Below are 22,172 nucleotides of genomic sequence, written 5' to 3'. Positions count from 1 at the left end.
ATGTTTCAGGCTATAGTGTTGAGACATGTGATGAGTCTGACTGTAAAGAGTTGATTTACCTTGAGGTTTGACTTTATTGCTGGCTTTGTCGTCATGACATTAACGCCACTAGCAGAACAATTTTGCATTTGCACAAGTAGACCAATGAGGTTAGGTGATACCCCTAAACTGACATTGTTCATTATACATTTTCAATATGTTAAGTATTTGCATTCAGTCAGCGCTTACTCTGATGTTGTGTTCTCACATGAGAGAAACATTTCGGAAATTTGAAGGAAAGCGGAACAGAGACTAAATGCTTGTTTTTTATGCAGGTCGGGTCTTTCATGACGGAGAAGTTCCAGTGAAGAAGATCCAACGACTCCAGCAAATCATCTCAGCTTGATTTCCCCAAACTGCCCCTGAAACAACCAGATCAACTATCTGCTATGTGGTAGGACCGTGCCGTGTCACCAGCTCGGACATTAAACATACTGAGATATCGCACCCGGACTCAGCAGACTTTGACAAATCAGACTTCGATTTGATCTGAACTCAAACAAAGTTTGACCAATTGTCCTCATGGTTATCAGAGACTGACTTTGAAGTTACTTGAAACTGTGGAGAAATCCCACATAAGGACAAATACGCTCATGACTCGATCACCAAACCAAGCTTTAAAGGACAATTTGCAAACTAAAGTTGCATTTAACTGAATTAACTTGTGTTGCAGTGTTATTATTTATTACATATGGTTCATTGCACTGAAGCGAGGTGTATTCACCCAGTAGCGCTACTGACTCATGCCAAAAAGGTTGGAATCCTCTGGTTTAATCTTTCAGCTTTAATTTGTATCTCATTTGTATCTGCTAGTATGGCTAAAAGCATGCTATGAACAGAATTGCAGAAGACAGGCCCAGACACAGAAAGACAAAAACCAACAACAACACGAATGATCCTAACAATGCTAATTAAAAAAAGAATTTATTTGATTTCGGTAACCATTTTTTTTTTTAGCTCATGACAGATTCACACGACCCACAACTCTTCATACTTCACTGTAAACTCATGGGATAGACCTACACAACAGTAATATGAACATGAACAATGTCTTTATGTTGTTTAGCCACCCCCCCCCCCCAAAAAAAAACTTTAAACAAACAGCCACATGTTTACATTATGTAAAAGCATTTTGTTTACTGGTTTATGCTTTGTGACATGTAGGAGAATAAGAAATTATAAGACAATGAAAAAAACAAACATTTTCAAAACTACCAGTAGAAATCATTTACAAAATTCAGTCTTTGATTTTTCTGTTGTGTCTTCGTTACAGAGTTTAACATTAAGTATGTAGTATAGGTACATTTACAGTATATTAAAACGCCATATCTCTGACCTGTGATAGTAACACTGATATAGTTCATATTTCAAACCATTCATTTTTCTAGTCTAAGCAGAATAATTTCAGCTGAATCGTCACTGAAAAACAGTTTATATTGGCCAAACTGGCCTCTTTACTGCTGCCGCAGGCACACATAACTAACAGCATGACATATTGTAGCTTTTATTTGTAAAGCCAAAGAAAATAAGTGCTGTTTTGGTCCAGTCACAACAAATTTGAAAAAAAGCAGCACCCTCTCGATGTATTGACCGTACAGACATAGTTCGCTCTAAAACTTGTTGCTTTTCATCATCATATTTGGATTGTTGCACTTCTTCTGGACGAAGTGAAACAAGATGCAGTTTGTCTGCTCTAAATTTACAGGAGACGGCCTCAACGTTCTACTTGAGTCATCTTGAAATGATATCAACAACAACACAGTATCTCAGCAACATATCTGTCATCAACAAATTGAATGAATATTGCTTTTAAGTTGTTTGATATGTTCAGTCTTCAGAAAGTACTTAGTACTACGATATAGTCCTGTCATTATAGTACGCCGCCCTCCATTGTATCTGGTGTTTTTTAAAAGGTGTCTAAACAATAAGTATCCTCCGGTCGTCACCAGCCCCCTCCGTGTGGTGGTATCTTCCGTTGGCGCTACGACACCCGTTTCCTGGAGCTGGTTCGGCCCAGGCTGGCAGTGCTGGACCGGCGGGAGAGGACGGGCGTGGCAGTGGTGGGGGACGTCTCGTTGGGACAGCCGTGTTGGAGCAAAATATCAATGCAGCCTTTGCTCCCGGTTTTTATGGCCATCTTCATGGCTGTCTGGCCTTGGTTATCTTTCGCTTTCACGTCAATTCCGTACTAGGGGGAGAGAGAAAGACAATATTAACTCATTTACGGGCTTATTTATAGAGTAAATATTGATTAAAGGTAGAACAGTGTGTGCAGTGAAATGCAGCTCTTTGCTATCAAAACGTATAAAAACATATATTGAGTATGACATGAGACAAAGCAGGACAGCATTTTTGTCTGCAAGACCTAAGATAGAAGACTAACTGGGAAAAGCAGGTAACTCCGGAGTCCTAAGAGTCCCACGTTCACTGCACGCAAATTGTTTTTGGGAAATTACAATCCAATGCACGCTCACATGCTCTAAAAGACATGCGTGGTCCATTTTTACCAAGATGTTCTAGTAACTATAGAACCACAGTAACTAAACCAAGAACTAAAAGCTCCTTTTGCAAAATACTGTTCGACCACATCTAGAGATGTGTAGATGAGGGTAAATTAGGTCGACGATTCCATCAAAACAGAGGAAGCGACAACACAGAGTCGCGCTGTCCTTCTGTGTGTTTGCTGTTGCATGTCTCCCATGATATTTTACACCTGGAACTAAATGAACCCTGTTGTTCCTCTGGTCGAAACAAGTTCCCGAGTTCCTCAAAAGGTTCTTGATCCCTTGGGGAAGCCACTGCGATGGAAACACCTTCATTGTCTTCTTTGTGCATTGAACTTAATGGGAACTTGAAGGCGACGGTACATTCACAATGTACAGAAGACCCAAATGGAAATTTGGAGGCCTTGGCCTTGGAGAACTCAAACCAGTTTATGTCACGGTAAGACCATGTCAACGTGAAACTTTATTATGACAATGTTGCTCTACTTTGTCATATGAGAGCAGGTAACAATGTACAGAGGGTGAACTATGAGGAATCATAAAAAGGACAGAACTGTGAACAGAATGGAGAAACCCACCCAGACGAGCAGCTGGGTCATGACTACATCTCCCAGATGACAAGCAGCGTGCAGGGCCGAGCGAGGCGGTGAAGTCTCCCCGGTCAGCTGAGCGTTGATCCGTTCCTTGGTGCTGTGGGCCAGAAGGAGCAGCAGTCTGGGCAGATCCCTCTCAGTCACTGCAGACAGCAACCACACCGGCATACCGTTGTCTGGAAGCTGGGGCCCCGGGGGCGGCTGAAGAGGCGGCACAAACGCCCGTTGTTCGTACTTTGCACGAATCCACGACTCTCTTTCCTCACTTGGAAAACAGACACACAGGAGATTGAGTCATGCATAGGATATACTTCAATTTGAAGATTTACAACTGCATTATAGTGTGTTATTACCGACCAAGCTAGTGTCTACAAGTAGATTTACATCCTGTACAAGAATGGACTGAAACTCTGCTGTCTGAAAATGCATTAATCAATCTAAAAACCTGCGTTCCTGTAAATGAATGTGTGATGCCCACCGTGTTGCAGCAGGTGTGGGTTTAGTTCGGCCTTGGGTGAAGCTCTCCCAGATGCTGTTGGCCATGTAGTTTCCGATGGCCGCCAGGACTTGTGTGAGCTCTCCCGGCCAGTCGTCCAGGTCCAGCGAGCGGACGCGGGACAGGTGAGTCCCCAGGTTTCGATGGATCCCCGAGCACTCGATGCAGATCAGCGCACCCAGGTTGAGACTGGCCCAGGTGGGATCTGCAGGACAAAGAGAGGAGGGGCACCAGTTACAGGACGGCCATAACGAACGAACACAGATTATTGAGCAGCTGTGGTGGGATGTGACTCAGTACATTTACTCAAATACTGTACTTAAGTACAATTTAGTTTTTATTGTAGTAAATATTAGTAAATATTGTTCGTTTTACTTTACTACTACGTACATGATAACTTTGTAGGTACTTTCCAGATTCAACATTGCAACATTAAAGTTATGAACACATTAATGCATCAATAATTATATTCCAATATAAAAACACATGAATATGAAAAGGAGTACTTTCACTTTTAGTATTTTGATGCCGATACTCAAATATTAAATGCATGACTTCTACTTGTGTTAAAGTACGTCTTTCCTGTGGTGTTGCTACTTTTACTGAAGCAAAAGATCTGAGTGACTTCCTTCACCACTGTTGAGTAGATATAAACGGTGTGAAGTCCACCGACACCACCACAGGCTGTCGATGGGTTATGAGAGGCTGAACTCACTTGGTGCTTCACAGTCGACACACAGATGGTTGCCCTTGGCGTTACGGACGGCCTGCAGCGCTACAGCCTCACTCTGGCTGCTCCTCCGAGCCTGCACAGTTACACACAAACACACATATTCAAATCCTTTATTCGTCCACACAATTATATACAGCAAATAATAAATGGTAACACGCGACACTGCATCATGTGTATTGATTATGGAGACAACTTCACAACTTCCATCTCTCTGCCCTGCTTCCCTCAGCTCCGTGCATTTCCATTCTCCATCCATCCACCAGTCCCAGTCATTGATTATCAATGTTGCCGCCAGAACCAGAACCCTTATCTGTGCCAGCCCAATTCCTGTTGCCCTGTGGATTCTCAGTTAAGATTCTCTGGTTAATCAGGACTGTGTGAGTGTGGTTTTATCAGATATGCTTGACAGTGCTAACAGCAACCGCACAGCTGTCATCAGATTTTGATTCAGATGTCACTAAACCAATATAAGTGCAGAAAAGCAAAGCAAATTTGTGCTCATGTTGGATCCTGACGCTCATAGTAAGAACCTGATTGAGAAAATAGGATTTTAGGGCCTTTAAAACTTGTGTACCTTGTTTCTGCCGCTCTCACAGGACTGCAGGCTGGCCAGGATCTGGCTCTCTATAGCCGAAACCCAGGAGTCCCGGTCCTCCAGGCTCTGAGCCTCAAAGTGCCACGTCTGCCCGGTGAACGACACTATGATAAAGTCTGCATTCTCTTCATCTGCGAGTAAAAGGGAAGCACAACAAACTCAGGTAGGATTTGCACGTGTCCAGAGACAGTACTTCAACGTGACATGATGTTATGGGCATTATGAATCCGCAGTCACTGTGAGAAGTACAAAAAATAAATCTAAACACGAAAAAGCTATTTTATGGAAAGTGAAAACAGAACATTTTGGGGTTCTTGCAATAAAAACAAGTAAAATGAACAAGCTAAGCTTGGGATGTCAGATGCAATGAAGAGGAAAATGAAAAGAATGCAAATCAGAGCACAAGCTGATTCAGCTCCGTCACCCTCACTTGTTACCTGTTTTATTAATGTTTCTCAAGCTACCAAAGCTCTTTAATTTCCACATTTTGCGTTTGGCTGCAGAGCGAGAGATAAGCACAGGGGGAAGAAAAGGAAGAGAAACAGAGAAAGACAAGTACAAGTGTTAAGAAGAGGCTGCGAGGGAATATTTAGAGAAAGACAAGCATCAATCTGTATCCGCACAGAAGAGACTCCAGAAAAAGGAGAACAGCACAGGAATATATATACCGGTATGTAAATATTTAAACAAAATGTTTGATAGTTTTGAGTCGTTTAAATTAACAATTGCAAGCTTCAAATGCTGCTCTTCTTTTAAAAGTCAGTGAAAACTTCATCTCTGTGTCGAGTTACCTTCAGCCTGCCCAACGGCTGCATCTCCTTTCTGATTCATGCTCTTCTTCCTCCTATTCTTCTTCCTGTCGCTCATGGGAGATGATTGGCTGGGATCTTTTCCAGCGAAAGGACCGGCTGCTCCTTCAAGGGCATCTGACATTTGGTGCAAAAAACAGTGGATCATATATTGTGTATGTAAGACAGCATTTAATACAGTCTTAGTGGAGCTAAAGTGTGGCAATGACTGAAAGGTTTTTATTTCTGGCAGTTCGTACCGACACTTTGTGCTTTGGTGGACAATGAGGAGGAGCACCGTTGAAGTCCTCTGTCTCCTCCTTGAGGCGACAGGCCACCAGAGCGATCGTCAACCACAGACAGAGTGGCTGGACACAACTGGGGAACTGAAAGCGAGAGAGGAAGTGAAACGTTCATACGCAGTATGTCAAATTTAAAACAAGAATGAAATCATGTTTGATGCAATGTAATGCAACATATGGTACAAATATTCAGATGAATTAGTTTAGTTATAATTCATTACAAGCAAAAGTCTTGTATTACATTTTTTACTGAATAAAAACAGACGTTTTAGCAACCATTTGTACTTAAAGCAAAAGTGAAAGTACTCATTATGCAGAATATTTCCTATTTGTGTTACATTATTATATTACCAGATCAGCATTATTAATGCATTGACATGTCAGCAGTACTTCGATGTTGTGGCTGGTAGCGGTGGAACTGCTGTTTCATTTATAACAACACATCATATTTTATAAGATATTCATGTAAAAAATCTTAATCTGAAGAGTAATATGAATAAATTAAGTGTAGTAGGAGTACAAAGTATAAAATGGAAAAACTCAAGTGAAATACAAGTACCTACGAATTGTACATTAAGGCTGAGAGCCACTGACAAGTTAAGTTCAATATTTTGAGATCGACCAACACATTGTTGGTTTTGGTCTTTTCATGTGATTTGTTAATTGTAGAATAAACTTGTCCTTTAAATGGAAACATCTGCTCTCAGACCCTCAGTAAGACAAGAAGAAGTACCTGTACTGGTGCTCTCAGCGGCTGTTGGCTCCTTACTCAGCCCGTTGACTCCAGGTGCAGCGCCGGGGGGGAGAGGTGAGGGCCCCGCAGGAGCCACGGCCCTCGGAGGACGTTTCCCGGGAACTTTAACCGTCACGCGCAGAAGGTCGATTTCTTTTCCATGGATGTTCTGCGTGTAGTCCTGATGATATATCACACGTATTAGACATTTTCATCAGAATTACAGATGAACAAGTACATGCAACTTTTAGAAGAAGTAATACTTCCTCTTTCAAATGATATCAAATGCATCAATGGTAAGTAAAAGTCTCAAAGCAACTCCTGCAGCCCTGCATTGATAACCATTGAGGTTGAAACGACAGTTAAATCTAAAAAGCTGCAGATATTATCTTCTCCACAGTAAAAACTCTGAATACTGTGTTTTTACTGCTGCATCGATCCGTCTTTTGGTGTTCTCTTACACTGGAGCTGGAGTGGTAAGACAGCGGGCCATTGTTGGACAGGGTGACGTATTTCTTCTTCCACTCCTTATTCAGAGAGCTGCCGCTTCTCTTCCAAAGGATGCTCTGTCAAAAACAACAACCGAGGTCAAAGCACTTGCAACAAACGGCACTCTGAATCTGCCTAAATTTAGAGTCGAGGCAATTTCTTCAAAGTGTAAAGTGGTCCGACAACAACAGCTGAAAGCACAATATTAATAGCACACCCTTGAGAAAGGTTGATACTGATTTGTTTTTTTGCTGCTCATGTAAGATGAAATAAATAGTGCGTTCCCACCTTGCTGCTGAAGAGGGAATTGGTACATATTATTGTGCTGCAAGCAAACTGAAGCCTCATTGAAAAGTTGGTTTTATTTTGTGTCGTGTTTTGTGATTTCAACCAAACCTGTTTGATGGGAACGCCCCGCGTGCTGCTCAGGTCTCCTTTAGGATCACCGGACTTCTTATCTGAGTCACGATTCTGAAATATAAATCCAAAAGCAGGGAGGTGTTTAGAAGGTTTCAGCAGAGAGAGGCAGAGGTGGAGCTGAATGGAGTGAAATGATCATGAGAGATGACGGGAGACTAAAAGGTGTGAGACACCCGTCAGTTGGCAACAACTGACCTTGAAGATGGAGGGCCGTCTGGGGATGCTCTTCAGCGAACGCGAGTTGACGCTGCCTCCCCCCTCTCCCTGTGCAACCCGCAGATCTCTGTGACCGATCACAGGGGTGGAGGGGAGGGAGTAGGCGTAGCCACAACTCGGCCCATTACTGGCCTGAGAGGAGGAGCGAGGGTGGGGGGAGGATTGCAGGGTCCGGAGACGGGGTGGATGTGTGGATGGAGGCGTGAGGGAAGAGATGAAGAGAGTGAAAATGGCATGAAAGATGGAAACCAGGCGAAGTAGATTTACATGAAGAAAAGTGGGTGAAGATATACTGAATTTTCCAGCCGTAATTCATCGTGACCGAGGGAAAGTGCTACTGATGGAGCTGAGATGGATGTGGAGGGAGTGATGGATGGGCTTTACGACGGTGTTGAAAATTGAATTTCAGTTTGATGGATGATTTAAAAAGAATTGAATGCATGTAACTGCCCAGAGAGAAAATCCTACTCCAGAAAATGTTTTCTTTTCCATAGAATACCTTTTTAAAGACATAATTGTGTCTCTTTTACTCATCAATACTGAATAGACACAAAAAATGTGACTATGAAATGCTCCTGAAGCTTTATGAGCAGAGAAAAAGAACTGCTCAGCCAAAGTTTAATTTTGAAGAAAACACCAGCATGGCAACAGCAGAAGACTTTGATCTGTGTATTTAGATCTTTTCGTGAGTAAAAACATCAATACAACAGTGTACAAAATACGCAATACAAGTAAAAGGCCTGCAGTCAATGTATCAAAGATACTATCAAATATACTTAAAAGTACCAAAAGTAAAAGTACTCATCATGCAGAATGGCACATGTCAGAATAATATTATCTCACTGGCTTATAATTATTGATGTGTTAATGTGTTCATCACTTTAATGTTGCAGCTGGTAAATGTGTAGCTTATTTTAACTACTTTATATAGTTGTAATTATATGTAACGATTGATTAGTTGATTTATATTTTGTATTAATAATCTGAATCTGAAAACTCAGTAACTTTAGCTTTAAAATAAATTGAGTAGAGTGAAAAGTACAATATTTGGCACTAAACTGTGGTGGAGCAGATGCATAACATTGAAACAGTCCGATTAAAGCTGTTGGGATGAGGTACCTGGCCAGGGAACGATGCTGATCCAGGTGTGGAGCCTCCAGAGTGACTGGGAGAGTTGGGAAGAGACTTGCAGGCCTGCAGCGCCGCCTGCCTCTTCTGAGCTACTATCTTCTGGGCAGCTGGAAAACACACCGACGTTTAAACGTTTCACTCATCGGACGTGTGTGTCACTACTCGTGTTTCCTCCATGTGTTTTGTGCGTCTTTAGAGCACCGATAAAATGTCAGTCAACTCACCCTCTGAAAACACTCGATCAACGTTGAACCCGTATGTCGCGCATGTCTCGTAAAACAGCGAGTGACGCACATCGATACACAGCTGTCTGGCTCTCTGGTCCTCGATCACACGAGGGTTGGTGCTACTGATTTTATCTAAAAAAATAAATAAAAAAAGATCAGTGAATAGAAAACTGTAAAATATGATAAAAACAGTACCGCAAAGGTCGATGTAATCAAGGTTGCAAAGGGTTGGAGAATTACGACGAGAAGTTAAGCTCAGCAAAAAGTAATGCTCGATATTATGGGATATTATGGGATATAAGTATCTGATATGTAAGTTTTGATTATTGTACTAAAGTGACTGTATTTTAGATTTGTATGATAATTCAGTAAGATGGTACAGCCTAAAGCAAAGTACACAGTATATTGCTTACTGCTGGTTTTTGCTAGCTTACTGCTACCATGCGGGATGTAGCTTGATGAGCATGCTAACTGCAGAGTTTCTATTTCCATTCATTCTTCATTGTAAATCTTTAATTTTTTTGAATTAGTTGTTAACCCTGTGTTTGCACACAGTTCACATTGTCTGCTCACATGTGACTGCTGATGCCCCCGTACTCAGCCAGCAGCACATCTTAGCTGGGGCCGTGCTGAACGGCATCTACAGAAGCTAATTCACTGACTAAGGATAAGTACCTTATACAACCTCACTTCAAAAAAATCAGAACTATCGCTTCAATACATACTTTAAGAAACGTCACAGTTGTTTCCTCTTATGATAATGAGAACCCAATAATGAAGATTAATGTCCACAGTCTGTATTTGACATGTCCGCCTTGGTGTCGTTCCAGAATAGATCTACATGGCTGTGATTGGAGCTGACCTTGGGTGCCGACCACTATGACTGGGATGTCCGTGCGGTGTGCACTCAGCTGGCTGTACAGCTTGTAGAGCTCCTGGAAGCTGCCCTCGTTCTCCAGACTGAAAACCAGGATCACTGCGTCGACCCAGCTGCTGAACTGAAGGAGAAAGAGGATGATGAAGTCTGCAGGTATTACGGTTTTGCACACTGACTCTCTCTGTTTCTCACACTCACCTGGGCATCAGGTGGTCCAGCTTCCTCCCGGATCAGTAATAAATGACTCTGTCCGTCCACCAACACTTCCTTTTTATATCTGCCACCTGACGAGGACAATGGACGTTATTCAGCAGCATGACAGATGATGAAGCCACATCTCTGAACAAATCAAATTAAATAGGACACTCAGCAAGCATGGGGATACAAATGTATATTATAAGAATTATTATTTATAAACCAAAACATTACAACCAGCATTGAAGGACCAGTGGTAGAGGATGTATTCAGATCATTTACTTCAGTAAAAGTATTATAACCACACTGAAAATATTCTGTTAAAAGTCCCACATGAAAAATATGACTTTAGTAAAAGCATGTCAAATCAGGAAAATGTAGTTAAAGTATTAAAAGTATAAACATGTCCCCTGTGACTCTCAAAGCTTTTTTGTTGTATCATTAGATTAGTATTACTCATGAATTAATATAAAAGCAGGGTTTTGCTGTTGCAATGGGTTGAGATGGACCTCAATTATTTCCTCCACTGATCGATTGATTGTTTGGTTTGTAAAGAAATCAGAAAATGTTGAGTGCCGCCACAGTTACCCAGAACCCAAAGTGACACATTCCCAATATTTGCTTTGTCCAACTAACAATACAAACAGCAAAATTATTAGTAATTAATAAAAAAAATAATTGAAAAGAAGAGCAGCAAATCTTCACATTTGTGAAGCTGAAGAAAGATGATCAAAGTAGCTGCCAATACATTTTCTGTCGATTTATTTTCATCAATTGTTTCAGTTCTACATTTTCAATGTTTCCCACATGATATTTAATGTTGTGCAGTAGAAGTATAAAGGGGCATGAGAAGAAAATACTCAAGTAAAGTACAAGTAAACATTTGTAAACATGTAAAGTACTTCATTTAAAGCACTTAGTTACATCCCACCACTGTTAAGGACAGAATACAGACGATATGTTTGATGTTTCTTACCATCAGACTTCTCAAGTGCAACATAACTGCCGGTGATATATTTGTTCACCAACGCTGACTTGCCGCTTTTTAGACCTCCCAGAATGCCCTGAGAGAAAAGAGAAGGAAATACAACACCGTTCATTCAGGGTCAGCGTGCACGCTCGATGACAGAGTTTCAAATATAGATCTCAGACTGAATTAAAACACATAGTTCCTCCTCTGAATATGTTTTTGTTCCTATTAGCCATGTTTATTCAGTGGTGAAAGAAGTATTCAGATCCTTTACTTTAGCAAAAGTAGCAAAATCACAGGACAAAAAATACAAGATATCATTAGATCATTATTGCATGTCAGCATAATTCTAATGGTGTATTTGGTAAATATAGAGCCAGTTGTAACAACTTTATACTCTAATGGATTGTTTGATTAAATTGATGTTTAGACATAAGAGTTGATCTAAACTTTATCTGCAAAGTAACTATGGCTGTCAAATAAATGTAGTCAAAAAACAACTTCAATATTTCACTGTATAAATGCAGTCTAGTGGTAAAATAATAATGTATAAAGTGGCAGAAAATGGTAAAACTCAAGTAACTCAAAATTGTCCTTGAGTAAATGTAATTAGTTACTTTCCACTACTCCATATCGTCTTAATTCCTCAACCTCAGTGTATTTTTTGAGCGTCTAGAGATAATTAAACAACTAACCCTAACATAACATGAGAGAAGTTCTGGGTATCTAAGTCTGCACTCTTTATAGACTTCTCTAATACAATGACACAATTATAAATAAATCCTTCTGTTTCTGATGCAGGTGTTATGATGAGTGGTTCAGGTACACTTTTAGCCTCACCAGTCTGAGCTCTGGGATGGATCTGCTCAGAGTCCACTCCTGGCTGTTTGCAATATTTACTAGAGGGAGACAGACAGAGACAAACAGTCAGTGAGGCAGAGACGCAGAGCGAGAGAGTCATCATTCTGATCATGTCCAGTAAAAAAAAGCCACGATAACAGCCTTTCTGTGGGAGAGCAATAAATCACACAGCCGCTGCATGACCGACAGCCGCAAGCACACGTGTGGCCTCGCAGCTCGTCTTAATGAATGTAACCTTTCGGTCACGACGGGGGGATCCAACAACATCCAGCCACACCACTCTTTATCCACTTTGCCCCCCAGCTGTGTGGTGAGTTACTGTGGCCAGTGGATCCAGTTCAGCTGTCATTCAACCAAAGACTCACCTGTGGATTTTAACGGCATTCCCCCTCAGGTGTCTACAAATGTCTTATTTTGTTCGATCAACAGTCTAAAAAAGATATTCAGTTTAAAATGATATAAAACAGGCAAACCACAAATCCTCACATTGGAGAAGCTGGAACTAAAGAAAATGGTCATTTCCACTTGAAAAATGACTGAAAACATTAATTGATTATCAAAATATTATATGGCAGTATTTCATTTTTCGGCCAGCTGAGTAATGGATTAATCGACAAATCATCTCAGTTCAAAATTGAGACACGTTTTGATTACGTCAATGTTGACGGTTCTTTGGTGTGGCATGAACCCTCACGTGCACACACACGTGCACACACACATGCACATCAAACAGTATAATAGTCGAGAAGGGTCGGGTTGCACACAGCTGTGCCAACGTCCCTGCTGGGGAATAGAAAGGTGGCATGCCCCCAATGTGACGTGACCATCAAAACCAACTGCGGCTTCAGAAGGACGAGAATAAAGAGAACGCCTGAGGAGAGTCTGAAACCGATTCAGAGACAGACAGACCATTTGACAGTTTATTAGGTACATCTAGCTAAAACTAATGTATCCTAATACAACAGTCCTGCATTAAATCCTCCCTTCAAGGTTATAATGTTCAGTTTGTGTTGAAACTGTTGATTCAACTGTACAATCATTTTTGGGGGATGTAGCTTGGGGTGCTGTTGAACTGCATTGTGTTATAGATGCTATATTTTGCCGACTCTTGTTTGTATGTATATATATCGTGGACAAAATAATAGAAACACATCTGTGTCAGTATAACGCAATACAGTTCAACAGCACAAACTGCAGCTTTCAAGATGATCAATTGAATCAACGCCTCTCTAAAACAGTTTAAACAAAAACACTGTGACTGTCATGGAGGGAGGATTTCATGAAGTACTGCAGGACTGTTGTATCTGATTGCATTAGTTCTAACTAGGTTTACTTCATAAACAGGAAACTAAGTGTATCTATTCCTTTAAAAAGAAGACTACGAGTCCCTACAGCCATGCCAGCAGCTCTGTGCGGCTGTTCGTTGGCACAGCTGTGCTTTGAGCTAAATGCTAACATCAGCAGGCTAGCATGCTCACAATGATGTTAACATTCAGTTGTTTAGCACGTTCATTGTTCACTTAGCATGCTAATATTTGGTAATCAGCACTAAACACAAAGCACAGTTGAGGCTGATTAGAATGTCGGGAATTTTGCAGGAATTTAATCAGAAACTAAAGTAGTGGAAAGAATGTGGCCTGTTACTGTAGGTCTACAAAGTAATTGAGATTCAACATCTTAGATATATAATAGTGAATGCCAATCCATCAATTACATGTTAAGATATTTCACTGGATATGTGAAATCTGTGATCTACTGATGGCGATAGAGGAAAAGTCGGGGGATCATGCTGCTGAAGCTAATTCAGTGTAAAAATGATCAGAAAATGCAAAAGGATTAAATCACAGAAAGACTACAGAGGAGACGGGGAGGTTTTGGCAGACTACAGCGGCCGCCATCCTGGGTGTGAATGTGTGATGTGTCCTTCAAAGACAGATGATGATTAAACTCCGGCCTGCTTCTAAATCTATGGACCGTCCAGGCCAGCATCACACAGATGCAGCCGGTGATGATGTGCAAGTCCTGCCACACGAACAGACACACACACACAGTTTGTCTATCTTTGTCCGAGTCAAAGCTCTCTTTATGGCCTGCTGCTGTTGTCAACAGTGATCCGACTGTGTGATCCTTCTGCTGCTTAGACCCACAGATTTATACAGAAAGCCAATTATCCACACACTCTGCTGCAAACCAACCATGTGTGATCCACTCTGCAAACTCCCACATGTCGCCTGTAGCTCACGTCTAAAACTACCAATTTTGTGACTTAAATTATTTGGGGGGGAATTTTGTCACAATCCTCTCAGCCTCTGTGTCAACGCACACACACACACACACACACACACACACACACACACACACACACACACACACACACACACACACACACACACACACACACACACACACAACACCTCGTCCTCCTCCTCCTCCACCCTGTTTCATCAGACTCTGCCTCTGTAGCAGCAGCAGAAGCAGCAGTCCTGCCGGTTGCCATGGCAACACTTCCTCCTGCCCTCAGTATGTGTTCAAGTGTGTGTGTGTGTGTGTGTGTATGTGTGTGTGTGCAGTCGGCAGGGCCAGTCTTACTACTTGTGTGTGTAACAGTGTGAATACACAATGAGTGAATGAATCCATAAACCACACACACACACACACACACACACACACACGCTCTTTCTTTGAGCAAACACATTTGTGAGAAAGATGCACTGTTGTAAGCTGCAGCCGTCGACACGCAGCCGTCGAGGACACAGCGGCAGCAATGGCGATCCTAAATCTTAAAATGGCACATGAGTGCTTTATGACATGATGTTGGAATTTCAATTGAATGCCTGACAGAGACAAAGACGAGACTGAGAGAAAAAAGAAGCCCCATATAGTGGCAGAACATGTAGTGGGTGGAATATCAAAAACAGGATTAGCAATGTTCTTGATTGGCTGTCGATGCACCCTTCCCTGTTTGATGTGGATGAACAAATATCGCCTCATGTCTTTCCCTCTATATGGAAATAAAGCCGAGGCAGAAACCCACCGGAGCGGCACAATCCACCCGTGATCATGCCAGCAGCTCCTCTCCCCTTTGGCTTCATTATGAGATTTAAACCCGTGCTGGGAACGCTGCTTAAGTGTGTGTGTGTATGTCTGAGTGCAGTCTGAGAGATTACCCCTCCAGCGGTGTGAAATCTGCGCACACTCTGAGCATAATTAGATTAAGACTGGCGAAGATGATTCTATTGTCAGTTCTCAGATCAAAGAACTCCATCTGTCGTTAATTTGGCATCGGGAAAATGTTTCTCGACACGTGACAGTATTATAGCCTGTAAATGTATTCTGTGTGGGGTTCTTTAAAAAGATCAACCCCACCCAACCCCATCCCAACTCATTTTAAATGGATGCCTGTGCACAGGTGAAGCAGCACCATGTCTGATAATTGTTTGGCAAAGGAACTGAAGACAGGAGTGTGTCAGATAAGGGTGTGCAGTCGTGGATGTAGTCAACATGAAGATTTAGAGGGGTGAAAGAAGAGGTGAAAGTGATGTTGTGACATCCTACCTTCCTCTTCACTGGAGTCCCTCTGTATATAGACAGGCGGCGCTGTGGAAGATGACCCCGCTGACCCCGAGCTGCTCTTTGTGAAAATGCCACTAATGAACTTGAGCATCTTCCTGTCTTTAGTGGAGCCTCGGTTGCCCTGCTGCGCCTGCTGGGCCAGCCCCAGGTCTTCAGAGAGGCTGTTCAGGTCACTGTTATCCAGCGTGCGGCTTTTACCTTTGCGTCCTGGTTTGTTGGCCTGGGTGGCAGGTGCAGGTAGGGAGGCCGAACCTGCCTTCAGTCTGTCCTTCCTGGGGAGGTCTCTCATCACTGCAGCCATGCCACCTCCAATCTCCAGAGGTATTCCGGCTTGAGCTTCATCCCGCAGGTCCCTCCAGCCGTCGGGCCTGCTCGCCTCGGCCCATGAGGCCCTGCAGGGACCCGGAGAGCGCGTCGGCATGCGGCAGTCCTTCCGGTCCAGGCTCTGTGCTGAGGTAGGGCTGCGCTCTCTACCGTCCCTGGACTCGCGACCGCGGGTTGCCGCACTGCTGTGAGACTTCAGCAGACTCACAGGACGCTGTCCCACCGGACGGATAGGGAGGCTGGTCCTGGTTGGGGTGCGGATGGGCTCGACCACCTCTGTTGGAGGTGTGGTGGTCAGTAATGGTGACCTGCATTGCTTTGCCTCTGGGGTGGAGGGCGTCTTCTCGACCTGTGTTAAGTCAATCTCTGCAGACTTTGTCTTCTGAACTGTCGCTCTCTCAGCAGGTAAGGGGATTGAGAGGTTGCACGGTGGCTTTTCACTCCCTTTGGTCGGGACATCAACAGTAGAGGGCAGTTTATCCTTCAAAGGGCTGAGGGGTTTTCGCTCTCCATCTTTAAGTTCATCGGGTAACTTGCTCCCTTTCACAATAGCAGCATCCTCAGCTCTTCGTGGTTGTCCTGCTCCATTCTCACCCTGAGCCGGAGCTTCACCCTCACCCTCCGCTCTAGCCCCGGCCTCTTCTCCTGCCCTTCCTCCAGGCCCGGCCTCCACCTCCTTCCCCTGGGTGCTGTTCTTGGCCTCCCCTCCATTCTCCTCCACCGCCTCTACTTTGACCAGGGTGAGGGAGATGAGGTAGGTGGTGCGTTGCTGCAGGGCGCCGCCTCCGCTCATGTGGTCAGGCTTCAGTGGACACACAGCAGATGAATGAAACCAGACAGAGCGGCATGAACGACTGACAGTTTGCCAGCGAGTTGGGATGTGAGAGAATCTGGCAGCACGACTGAGACAAAAAACTTACATGGAGGGAGATTAAGTTTCTCCTTGGAAGATACAGCAGCAGAGCGGCTGTTGGTTTCATCCATCCCCCAAATCCCTCTTTCTTTGTTTCGGATATTAATTTTAGTCACGGACTCCTTCTCTAACTCTAATTTTCATTCCTCTGGAATACACAAAACAAATCCGCTCTTCCAGACAACCTTCAACACACTGTCAGTGCAGTCCAAGCAGCTCTTTTGTTCCTAGAAAACAGCCAATTAAAATCCATCCACTGCATATGTATGCAGCTACTGTGGCAAATAAATCTTCATTATGGCGCCTCATTCCTGATGGTAATTATTTACTTGACCTTATTTTTATGTGCAGCACCCCCATCTTATATGTTGCTCAGTCCATCCTCTTCACTCAAAGCAGAAAAAAAAAATCAGGATTCAATTCAGAATAACAACTGCCCCGCATCATACGTCATCAAGAATGTGATCAACAGCAGCTGTAACGTGAAAAGGTAACGTCTTTAAAAATGCATCAGTGTCACCCTAAAGCAGCATGGCACAGTACACCCAGAGCTGTATGCAGTCCAGTCCGGATCATGGGCTCTCACTTCAAGCCACACATGTGTGTTGACAGATGCATCCATTCAGAGAGCGCAGCGGCAAAAAGGCAGGCAGCCTCGCGGAGACGCACAGGAAGGACATTGATGAGGGCTGAAGGGGATCAGGAGGAGAAGCCAACAGAAGCCCGGGCGGATATCTGGAGATGCATGGCCGAGTCAGGGCGCGTCCGGCCATCACGCCCCTCTCGCTGTCTCCCGGGCAGCCTGTGTCCTCTGAGCGCATTAGGCGGTGAGCAGGACAACACAGAGGAGGCGCTGAGGCGAGGCACTGCCAGAACGGCCCCCCCGATAGAGACACCGTCGCACAGGTTCAACGAGCTCAGTCACACACACACACACACACACTCACACATGCACAGCTCACACTCTGCGTTTCTCTCTCCTGCTCTCACCAACACACTGATAGGAATCTCCAATGTCCCTCCCTCTACATGCCCCTCCTTATTCCAATAGGCAATCCATACAAAGCAGAAGGATCCTGCTTCTCTTCTTTCCCTTTCCCTCCTTTATTTTCTCCCCCTCTCTTTCTCGCTCTCTCTCTCTTTCTCTGCTGCTGCCTCTCAGACTGTGCAGAGTCCCTGCTCTTTATTGCTCATCCCTCCCATCCCCATCATCCCCTCCCCTCCATCTTTCTCCCTGCGTGCCGGAGAGGAGGGGGGAAGGCAGCGGGTAACTGCTGGTGGTAAAGCAGCAGTGCACAAATAAGCTGGACCTGCTAAATGATGAGAGACCGCCGGAGAAAAGATCAGCGGCAGGGAGAGGAAAGCAGGAAGGATTAGTCAGGGATGACAACAGGGGAGAAAAGGTGTTTGTGGAGGGGAAAAGACAAAGGGTAGGACAGGGTGTGTTTTCCAAGTGTCTGCTCCCTGTTTCATTTATACAGCTGCCAGAATAGTTTCATCCATCATCATCCATCTGTCCTCAGCTGTCTATTGTGTGTGTGTGTGTGTGTGTGTGTGTGTGTGTGTGTGTGTGTGTGTGTGTGTGTGTGTGTGTGTGTGTGTGTGTGTGTGTGTGTGTGTGTGTGTGTGTGTGTGTGTGTGTGTGTGTGCGCGCGTGCGTGTGTGCGTGGCTCCGTGTGGCTCCTCCTCAGTAGGAGGCTTGGCTTGTTTGTTGCTAAGGTGTTACAATCTTCCTGGCTCTGGTGGCACATAATCATCTCCGTGTCCTTCCTCCCTCCTCCTCCTCCTCCTCCTCCTCCTCCGGTGGTACATTCTGTACCGCAATCACTCCCAGGATCTCTGTATCAAAATGGTGTTTCTCTGTGCGTGGGTGTTTCATTGCGTCGTACAAGTGAGTGAAAGAGATTTCCTGTGAGGTTATTGATCTGTAGTCTGTTGCCGGCTACGGCATGTGTTCATTAGCAGAAGTGGGTAAGCTCTGTGCTCACAGCATGAAGCAGAGCATATTGGACATCAATAGTTGACCACAGAATGCAAAAAATATGAAACACACACACTGTTATACCAAACAAAACCAAGCATAGAAATATTCCATGTGATGAAGTAGGTGAAAAGAAAACTGGATAGGCTTTTAGAGATATAGTAACTCATCTATGATTAAAACCTGTGTTGCAAAATACAGTATGTTACGAATACAATTTGAGTAATGAAAGGAATTAGGGCTGCAAAACATCAGAATATAGTCTATAAATTCACCAGAAGCCAATTGATGTCGTCAAATGTCATATTTAGTCCGACCAACGTTGAAAAACCCAAATAAATTAAATTTCTACAATACAAGACAAGGAAAAGATAGACCCATGAAATATTTAGCATTATTCGATTCATTAAGCCATTATCAAAAAACTTGAAATAGATTCACTTTTCAATCGACTTCATCGTTAAGAAACAGAAATTAAAATACAGGAAGATAAGATAAAGTAAACTGCTGCAATCATGATGCCTGCTACAACATAAACACTGCAGTAAACATGATTACACACATCCATCACTTGTATTATTATCTGCTGTAATTTCATGTTAATTACTCTCTGATTTAAAAAAAAAAACAATCCTTGAAGTGAAATCAGAGGATGCTTTTCCCCACAGTGCACTAGTCTCAGCCTCCCACCATCATCCCATAATACACGATCAGACGGTCCACCTGCTCAGCCCACTCCGCCCCTCCCCTTCACCAGTCAGGGAGAGGGCAATAACTACTGAACCACTGAATACAAAAGACCTCTGACAACCAGCCGCCTTTGGCTCAAGGGGAAAGACACACGACCTGAGAGAGGACCGCAGCCTCCAACGCAGAAGAAGATTCATGAGCCAAACCTCGGATAGGAAGCTGCTTTTTAAATAGAAAATACAAACACACTTTCAGGGCGAGTGACGTTATATACGTGAGTAAAAATCGATTTTTAACAAGAACAGTGCAGCTTGCAGTGCTGCACGGCGAATCGGACTATTTAAAACAATAGACACCAGCATATAACGCCAAACATCTGTTGTCTTTAGGCAGACACTTTTTAGAAACACTCTTATGTGAAGAGACGGACATGCACACAAACAAAGCACACATACGCAGTAACACCTAGGGCGGGTGCTGTCAGATGGACAGCGGCCAAGGGCAGTGGTCATGCTGGGTGAGTTTTCATTTCTCCTTCAGTGGGAGCTGTCCTTCCTGTCTTTCCCCTCCGCTCTGCTGCCATGCTGCAGTGAACACATACCAGTCAGATTCACATTTAAATGTCTTCATTTGGCTCCACCTGACCCCTGATCAGCCAGTCTGACCACGCCAGTGGTGTAAAGTACATTTACTCAAGTACGATTTTGAGGTTTGTGTACTTTACCTGAGTATTCTCCAATTTATCCTGCTTTATACTTAAATATTGTACTTTTTACTCCACAACATTTATCTATCTGTGACTGAATGTAGAGTTACTACTTTTACCAAAGTAGGGGATCTGAATACTTCTTCCACCACCTGTGTGTCTTCAACAGAAAAAGGATGCAGATGACAAGAAACAACTGACGACAGTAACGCATTGTGTCACATTAACAAGAAACGGTGGGAAGTAGAGATATGAGGAAATGATGTAAAACTGATCGGCTTCACGGGTAAAGGCCCTGCTCGTCTGAAAGGAAGTGGCTTTGAGGGCGGCTGCAGATTGGCAGACAGGAAGTAGGCCGCACAGCAGGTTTCATCCTGCTGCCATGGCGATGGCTGCTGAGGGATGTTGCCATTGGTTGGCCGTGTCCAGAAGCCGACTGATAGATAAATGCCACTGTAGCAGACGCCGAGAGGTGAATTTGAAATGGAGAGTGAAAATGAACATCGACTTCTCTGAAATAGATACGCTGACTGACACAGGAAGCACAGAGAAAGATATCAATCACCAACGCTATCATGTTCCCCCACACCCCGCCACTGCTGTTGATGACGAGAATGGCCGAACTCACTGTGAACCAAAGTCTGCCCAAGATTTCTCCTATCAAGAAATGCACTAAAGTGAGCACCTTGAGAGGCAGACCATGCACCACATTCTGATACGGAACTTTGGCATAATATGTCGCTTTCTTCCCCAAATTCAACAAAGTAAGAAGGATGAGCTTACCTTGAATGCTGTGGAGGTAAACTTTAAGTCCTGAGCGCAGCTGTTGATCCGCAACTCTTTCAAACTGCTTGGAAAGTCTGGTGATTGCACTCTGGAGAGACGCATGCCTCTTGATCTCTGCTTTTATTGCACAGGAGTTTACTGATTTGCTGCTGCTGTTCATCCTGACACATCGATCTCTTTGTAAACTAAAGTGCCTCGCTTCAGCCCATTTGAACTCCTGGCTTGTTTGTTCTACAAGATGAACACAAACTATTAAAACGCAGAAGCAAGCAGAAAAAGAAGCGGCGGCCGCTGCTCAGGGTTTCTCTCTCGCTCACTCTCTACACCACAAAAGTCAGATCACGACAGTGTGTGTCTCAGTTTCCTCTGCAGGTTTGAACTGAACTGAATTCACTTCCTTATTTCAAACCATATTCTCACAACACGCACGCTCTGACTGTAGTGGTGGCCGCACTATTGAAAAGACACGATTTATTTTACATTACATGCTCTGCTTCGATTGGTAAAGAATTAATTATATACAAATATAATAATTATGAAATGTTCTTGTCTACAATGTCAATCAAACAGTGTCTTATTCAGTATTAGTAGAGCAACTCGATGCGCCACAGTAACAGGATGTTACAGTTTGGCTTTCTTTCGTAGAGTCCTGTTCTGTGCAACTGGTAAAAAACAAACAAATGTATGTGTGAATAAATGACTGCTCATGTCAAACATTTCTCTGTTTGTCTTTTTCATGCTGTGTCACAGAATATGATGTATTTACCGAGCTTATTGTGTAATCCTCGTGTAACAGGTGGCCTGTTAAAACAACAGAGAGCACTGCTGAAAATACTCACTGTGTTCACACAGACTGGGATTCCTGTTTTCCAGTCTTTTATGTCATTTTTAATGTTAAAATGTTTACTTTTGTTTTCACCGTTTTATAGTAACATCTTTTCTGGCAAAATGGAAATCACAACTGGTTTGTCATTCCAGACACAGGGTGTGGTTTTATGTCTGCTCAATGTGGTAAAGATAAATAAATAAA

The 22,172-nt window shown here is 43.4% G+C and overlaps 1 protein-coding gene across 3 annotated transcripts; it reads right to left on the bottom strand.

Moving 5' to 3' along the window:
* Positions 1 to 995: 995 nt before the first annotated feature.
* On the bottom strand, positions 996 to 21,441 carry agap2 (ArfGAP with GTPase domain, ankyrin repeat and PH domain 2). 3 transcript variants are annotated; one of them, XM_079274121.1, is made up of 19 exons: positions 21,140 to 21,441; positions 12,149 to 12,207; positions 11,315 to 11,402; positions 10,342 to 10,427; positions 10,129 to 10,264; positions 9,264 to 9,398; positions 9,028 to 9,146; positions 7,888 to 8,040; positions 7,669 to 7,743; positions 7,245 to 7,349; positions 6,784 to 6,964; positions 6,009 to 6,134; positions 5,752 to 5,886; positions 5,398 to 5,457; positions 4,940 to 5,091; positions 4,348 to 4,438; positions 3,615 to 3,837; positions 3,122 to 3,401; positions 996 to 2,227 (listed from the first exon to the last, which is right to left on the bottom strand). In XM_079274121.1, exons 1-19 carry the CDS (start codon positions 21,300 to 21,302, stop codon positions 2,021 to 2,023), a joined length of 2,574 nt encoding a protein of 857 aa, XP_079130247.1. In that variant the 5' UTR covers positions 21,303 to 21,441; the 3' UTR covers positions 996 to 2,020. The 3 variants fall into 3 exon arrangements, with proteins under 3 accessions (XP_079130247.1, XP_079130246.1, XP_079130248.1); XM_079274120.1 differs by lacking the exon at positions 21,140 to 21,441 and adding an exon at positions 15,725 to 17,133; XM_079274122.1 differs by lacking the exon at positions 5,398 to 5,457.
* Between the last annotated feature and the right edge of the window lie 731 nt (positions 21,442 to 22,172).

Source organism: Melanostigma gelatinosum (assembly GCF_949748355.1).
Source record: "Melanostigma gelatinosum genome assembly, chromosome: 8".
NCBI classification, from domain to species: domain Eukaryota; kingdom Metazoa; phylum Chordata; class Actinopteri; order Perciformes; family Zoarcidae; genus Melanostigma; species Melanostigma gelatinosum.
The sequence above is the reverse complement of the archived record's forward strand: the minus strand, read 5'-3'. Positions and strand labels throughout refer to the sequence as shown.